General features: G+C 36.9%; 1 protein-coding gene across 1 annotated transcript; it reads right to left on the bottom strand.

Annotated features, from left to right (window-relative positions):
- Positions 1–1,649: 1,649 nt before the first annotated feature.
- Positions 1,650–6,646, bottom strand: LOC132166173 (RING/FYVE/PHD zinc finger superfamily protein). Its single transcript, XM_059576950.1, has 7 exons — positions 6,564–6,646; positions 6,005–6,234; positions 5,042–5,127; positions 4,777–4,923; positions 4,008–4,131; positions 2,207–2,493; positions 1,650–1,970 (listed from the first exon to the last, which is right to left on the bottom strand). Exons 2-7 carry the CDS (start codon positions 6,192–6,194, stop codon positions 1,878–1,880), a joined length of 927 nt encoding a protein of 308 aa, XP_059432933.1. The 5' UTR covers positions 6,195–6,234; positions 6,564–6,646; the 3' UTR covers positions 1,650–1,877.
- Positions 6,647–7,247: the final 601 nt, after the last annotated feature.

Here is a 7,247-nt window from a genome sequence, read left to right as displayed (position 1 = left end):
TCGATTCAATTGAATATATATGCTCAAATATATTCTCAACGTACACAATCCAATTAACAAATAATTTCACGAGATTGAAAGGACATTAGTATAATTTTTCTGAAAGATATTTGTATAAAAAACAGAGGTAAGATGGTTCCAAGGAAAAAAAAAAATTCTCACTGCTCCAAACTTTGAGCTCCCTCTATTTCAAGAACGGCATTTTCCTTACCTTTCTATCCGATTATCTATTCTTTTTCTCTTTATTTCTTTTTTAAGGATCCTATTTAGCTGCATATAGTTAATCAAGTTCTACTATTGCAACGAAGCACTCTTCTGCCCAGTTTATTGACCAATTCATGTGCAAACACAAGAAAATCGAAAAGCATAACAACATAATGAAAATAAAACCTGCACTTTCAGCCTACAAACAAAGCATCCTCTAGTAAAGACAAAAACTACAGTTCTTCAGCCTAAAGATAAAACCCACTTGGAATTCGACCTCAGAAAACATGGGTAGTCAATAAATTTGAAATTAAAAGCGATTTCTCATAATTTATGCTCAAATGTACCAGTAAAATGAGTCTAATTGTGTCAAATTTGCCTTGCACAGATGGAAAGAAAGACAAGTCCGTGTTACCTAAAATCCCAGACCCAATGGAGAACCAAAGATTTGTGCTCTGCTGCTTAATTTTTACAGAGAAAAAGAGAGACAGATTTGTGCAAGGAAACACTTTTCTTAAGTAAGGCATCAATGAAAATACATGCCGTACTAGTGATAGAATCTTCTAAGGTGTTCCAACTGCTTTCCTTCCAATGTCTCTTAAGCGATAAGCTCCTAGCTGTCGGTATTCCACCACTTGATAAGGTTTCTTTGGATGTTGGGTCCTTCAACATAGTCACATAGCACTCCCGAGCAGTTGTCTGATCTCCTGGAACCTTCCATACAACATTTTCCATCAGAAACTTCATTTCAATATGAGAATGGTTCGGCCAGGGATGGCATTGTATGACTGACAAAAAATTTACTACTAGGAAATCAACTATCACCATGACTGTGTTGGGCAAGTCTCCAACTGCAATTGACCCAACTAGGTATACCATCTCTTCAGCAAAGCTCACCAATGGCGACACCTTTTCCCTCTAGAGCTTCATCTGCTAACACTTAGGCAAGAATGTATGCAGAGCTTCCACTGTCTATTAGAATCCTCCTAGTTTTATAGTTGACCACAATCATAGTTAACACTAAGGCGTCATCAATGTAACGCCTTCAAAATTAATTAACTAGTAATCAACCTGGTACATTTCCCTGAACCTATTTACCAAGTAAATAAGACACCTAACAGAGGGCTAATTAGTGAAAGAAAACATCTCTTACATTCACAAGATAACCATACCAAATGAATCATATTACAACAAAAAATACTATCAATGTAGAATTCAAATGCATCAGTTACAAGAATACTACCCTAATTTAGACAACGAACTACTATGAGGACCTGAAGAGGTGTATACTCCAAAAACAGCTCGTTTAGACTTGTTTTTCAGTTTTTAGTTAAACAAACTAGAACGGTCCTTCCAGACTGTAAATGGAGATATTGTGTGGCATATTGCTCAATTCAAAGGTTTAACAATGGCTGACCAACAATGTACATTAAAAGGCATGAAAATTTAGAATAACTGCACAGATGATTATATTAGGGCATTTTCAAATCATTTTTCAGTCAGCTTTGCAAGATCAAGTACGCACCTTGGTGAGCACTTACAACATAAGACCCATTCTCTTTACACTCCACTGTATTAAACAAAGTTGCGGAGCAAATACACATTGTAGCTCTCATATGCTGATTAATTTAAAAACACTTGAAAAAGACATAAATTCACTTCAGCGTCCATTACTATAAAAGCTTAAGCATTTTCAGTCGTGCTTCGTGTTCTGGATCCAGTTTTGGCGGAGTATAACAACCACGAAGATCCTCCACTATGTACTCCTGCAAAATGTTTAAGCTTAATTCTTTTTTTACACTAGAAATGATTTAATAGCTAAAGTTGACAGTAGAAATGATCCAATATCTAAAACATTAAGCCCATTTGTAAGTTCTTAGTCAACTAGTCATGGGTGGGGCAGATGCCAAGAAAGCCAAGTTCTCGGCCAACTAATGAATCTATAGTACAAAGACCTTACTGTGCAAGGCACTTGTGCAGAAAAACTGCGTTCAGAGCTTACCTTAGTGAGCTCCCTCTTGGTAAGGATGTGGTAGTGTCTTTGCCAGATCCTCTGAATGGCCATGGTGGCAGCAAGGAAGCCATAAGCTATTCCAAGAATGGCAAAGATGACGACAAAAACTACAACCAAGGCAAAACATGCCTCCATAGATGCAGGAAAACAATCCAAGATGCCCCATCCATAACAGCAATTGTGGCAGCCAGCCATCCGCGGGTCATTACCATTGAGGGAGGAGCAATGAAGTATAAGCCCGAAAAATCCAAGCAGCACAAAGAAGGCCAGTACCCCTGGTAGTATGTATATATAGAGTCAGAACTTTGAAAACGACGTATCACTGACCAATACCAAGCATTCGGTAGTTCCATAGAAGACAAAATGGGTGATGGAATGAAATCAAGTGAACTTTCTCCATTGATCCTTTATCCTTTTTAAATAAGCACAATAAAAGAAGTATGCGTGTGTTGTGTGTTAGAATTAGAGAGTATCAAAAACATATGAGACCTAAAGCAGATCTATTTCATATTGACAACTTTAAGATATTAGTTATAAGAAAGTAGAACAAATTTCAATTCCAGCTAAGTACGGACTATAGCGAGACCTGCAGAGAAGATACTGCCCACTAACATAGCTAACATTTATGGTCTTTACAAAATGGAGAATGTTCTAACATGTTATTAAGAAGGGACAATTATTCACATGTAACGAGTGAAATTTCTTGTATAGTCAACGCAAAGAACCAAACGATAGTTGTATAAATGCCTTTGAGCACATATTATTTGGAGAACTAAGGCTCTTTCAAGAGTGGTGTTTTTTTGGGCGGACGGTAGCACTAGAAAATATTTTAACTTGGATAACCTGAGGAAAAGGCATGTCATTATGGTGGATTGGTGTTGTATGTATAAGAGAACTGGGGAGACCATAGATCATCTTCGTGTCCACTATGAAGTGGCTAGCGAGTTGTAGGGTTTGATCTTCCAATTCTTTGGCGTAGAGTGGGTCACGCCTAGAAGGGTGGTGGAGTTGTTGTCTAACTGGAAAGGTCAGTAGGTAAGACATTGCATTTTAGAAGTTTGAAGGATAGCTCCTCTGCGTTTAATGTGGTACATTTGGAGAGAGCGGAAGACGAAGAACATTGAAGATTGTGAGAGACTGGTGTTAAAGTTAAAAGCTGACATGTTCAAATTTCTTTATGCTTGGATGGCAACATACAACAGTCCTCGTTTTTTTTAGTTTTACTGAATTTCTGAGCTTCTGTTCTTTTTCTCCCTAATTGGGGTCTCTTCTGCACTTTCTACTGAGATTGATTTACTTATCAAATAAATAAATAAATGTCTTTGAGCACACATCAGTAAACAATACTTTCTTGCAATGATATCAAGCCATAATATATATATATATAACACCGATTTGGTGGTTGCAACTCCATAGGAGAAAATAAGACAAACTGCAATAAGCACAAACATAGCGTTTGTGTTTGGCTTTAGATATAACTACTAACCATGTTTATGAGAATAAAAATTACAAGCAGGATTTTCAATCTCAGCTTGTAATTTTTATTCTCATAAACATGGTTAGTAGTTATATCTAAAGCCAAACACATATATATATATATAACACCGATTTGGTGGTTGCAACTCCATAGGAGAAAATAAGACAAACTGCAATAAGCACAAACATAGCGTTTGTGTTTGGCTTTAGATATAACTACTAACCATGTTTATGAGAATAAAAATTACAAGCAGGATTTTCAATCTCAGCAGGTAAATTAAATAAATATATAACTGCTGAAGCCATCATTTACCTATACAGTAATAAAAAGGTATTGGATGTTTTGATAGAATCCGATCCCAACTGTCACTGAAGGAGTTCCTGAAGGCCCCATCTTTATCCATTACGTATGCAAAGCCACCTATTACAGCAATTACCTGCAAACATGAAAATTTTAAGAGGGAAACTTTTGAGGGTCTTTCTTTGAATGCTTTGAGCCAAACAAATCATCAGCTTTACATAAAAGAAAAAAGAAACTCAATTCCAGATCTCAAAAGCATGTTATATTAAAATCAATACCCTACAGAAGTACTTAGTGAAAGCCAAGAAAATCTATTTAGGACTTCAATTTGTTTTTGACTAATTTCCATGCGTGGTCAATGCTAATTAAAACAGGCCACAATTTATTTGACAATGTACCAGCAATAACTGAACAAGTTGGATACTAAATAAGAGAAGAAATGGAAAAGAAGAGAAGAAAATTTTAAGAAAATAATTTGAGCCGTTTATAAAATATAAGATAGTTGCCAGTAAGCAAATAGCACCAATATGCACTATGTTGCATGCAACAAATAGAAAATCAATTGGCTATTTTGATTTCCACTGAGATCATGCAAAATAAACATCCTCACAGCTTTTAATATTATTCCTTTTCTTTTACACAATTAAAAAACATAATAGTGAAACCAATTAATTAATAAATGAGGACGAGTCCTTTTATAATACAGATGAAATGCTTGATTGGTAAAGAATGGCATCTTTCTGAACCCATTCACTAAAACGTGTGCAAAAAGAATACTCACAGTTTGTACAGCTAAGAATACAAGGAAGACATCCCTTGCCACAAAAAGTCTGAATTTTATCTTACGCCAAGAGTTGTCCTCAAAAACTGTAAGTCGAAGGTGAAACTGAGCTTTGCAAGTGGTGCAATGTGAGAAAGCAAATCCTTCCTGTAAAAAAAAAAAAGGGGGAAAAGTCACTGTAAGACCAATTATTAAAAGACTCCCCGCTTGAAGTAATTGGATTGTAAGTTTTCATATTCATAAGAGCCAAAACAACAGTTTTTACCCTAACTGAACGCCAATGATCAAGACATGAACGATGAACAAACTGCTGAGTGCCTTTGCACATGCATGGAGATATTAATTCATCCTCTACAAAATTGAAAAGCCATTAGACCAAGGGAATGAGATGTACGCCAAAGCAACAAGTACATATTCTGGAGTCTATCTATATATATATTATGTACTATATAAAATGTTTGCCAAGAATATTAATCCAGGACAGACCAACAAAAAGAAGGGAAAAACAAAATTTGTGCTACTTCAATATTCTGAAACTTCAACCAGAATTAGGAATGAGGGATGCCAAAACTCTCTTTTTTTATTGGTAAGTTACACACACACCCAGTTGGACTTGAACCATGACTTCACCCTCCCCTTTGTAGGAGGAAGTACCATTTGAGCTAAAGCAGGGATGCCAAAACTGATTAAAAGCCAAGTGTAAAGGGAGGGCCCTTTTTTTTTTTAATTCTTCTGTCAGTAAAACTGAACTCTAACTGAGCTAATTGTACTTTTTCAATTTCTTCTGATCAATAAATTCATTAGAAATCGTGCCACGAACACTTGCTGTAAAGCTGAGTGTGATTCTTCCTATATTTTCTCAGCTAATTTCTTCAACTTGTACTGAGCTATAGTACCTTTTGATTCATACTTTGAAATTGCAACATCAACTCATGCTCAAAGATCACAACAACAACTCATCCCTCAATGTCAAAACAAAGAATCCCTCAAAATATGCATATCTGTTGTTTTGTGCGCAGTGTGCGTGACAATTTTCGGGATAAAATGGCACTACAAGATAACCATCAATGCGATATCTGCATTTTAGATGTTGCGCACAAGCAATTATAATCAAACTTTGAATAAACCAAGGAGCATAATCAAAGTTTATCCCTGATTCGAATAGAGCTCTAATTTAAATCAAAATTCATTAGAAACAAAATCAAAGTGCTTCACAAAGAATGTTCACCTGGCTCGCCCTCGCTCTCGCTCTCGAGGCAAATGCGACAACACGGAATCGTACCGGCCTCGATATCTTCATCCTTGATCTCACTAGAGCTCCCTGGTGGCGAATCGGCCTGGTTCTCTAGCAGAGGATCGGAGTCACTAGGGTTCCCTCCAGCTGTTCCTGTTGGCTCTAGCTGCACTTCCCCTTTCATCGATGGTAACGTTACGCGACGAATAGAGCCTCCAAAACCCCTAAAATTGAGCTCAATTACCAACACGGGAAGATCATAACACCCTAAATTTGACCAATTGGCAAGCTATAAAAAGCAACTGAGATTCAACCAAAAACCCTATCCCTCCGTTTGATTGATAAGAAAAGGAAGAAACAATCAAAGCACCAAAAGACTTCCTCAAACTTCAAATTTCTCACACAAATTAGAATTGCAATTCCTTTCTCTTTCTCAGGTCTCTCAGCAACCAAATAAAGTCCGGTGAATCTCTCAATAGATTGATTATTTGGTAATTTCCATTAAATTATTTGATGATTAGAATTAAGTGAGGGAAATTTGGGGATTAAATACCTGAATTTGCAAAGAAACTCAAACAAAAAGTCAAAGAACTTTTCGAAGGCACCACACCGATTGGAATGATTGTTAGCGAGGAAGTCCAGACAGCGGAAAATGAATGGGTCTTATTATTCTGCGCGCGGGTGCGTACAGCGCACCTGCATCATCCAGATTACACGCGCAGTGGGACCCGGATCTAAATTTTTGGATAACCCTTTGTTGATTGGGCTGATCTTTGGGCCTACGATTTTGGACCTTTTTGAGTCTTTTGGGCTGGTCTCTCATTTTATACTGGATAAGTAGTGCAGACCCATCTTCTCGCTAGCGTAGATTGGGCCACTATGAATGGCGTAGAGTGCTCTTTCTGTCTCTCGGTATTACGCTGGGCTGGCATTTTGCTTATTAATCGGTTATGGGTCAAGGCTGAAATAAAGAAAGAAGATTAGATGAGGATATCGAGATTGGAGTGTTCAAACTCCAAGCAATGATTGAATTACTAGACAGCTTCGATGTTCATAGATCATTTGTGCATTGTGCTTGTTTTTTGTTTTGATACACTTTCAAATATTCTCATGATGACAAAGTTGGCCGTATGAAATTATTTGGGCATGGAAAAAATATGTGTTTATATTTAATAGGAGAAAGTCTATGTAACCCCCTCAAACTACTACTCAATTGACAATGTTCCCCCCAAACTTT

Source organism: Corylus avellana, chromosome 11, assembly GCF_965113065.1.
Source record: "Corylus avellana chromosome 11, dhCorAvel1.hap1.2, whole genome shotgun sequence".
Lineage (NCBI taxonomy): Eukaryota > Viridiplantae > Streptophyta > Magnoliopsida > Fagales > Betulaceae > Corylus > Corylus avellana.
Note: the sequence above shows the minus strand (reverse complement) of the source record. Positions and strands in the feature narration are given on the sequence as shown.

Bases quoted from the DNA above. Each gene is read 5' to 3' on its own strand.
- LOC132166173 (XM_059576950.1), bottom strand. From the start codon at position 6,194: ATGAAAGGGGAAGTGCAGCTAGAGCCAACAGGAACAGCTGGAGGGAAC. The intron at 2,494-4,007 runs GTAAATGATGGC...ACATACTACCAG, and splicing joins ACCTTTTTATTACTGTATAG to GGGTACTGGCCTTCTTTGTG. The intron at 1,971-2,206 runs GTAAGCTCTGAA...AACATTTTGCAG, and splicing joins CCAAGAGGGAGCTCACTAAG to GAGTACATAGTGGAGGATCT.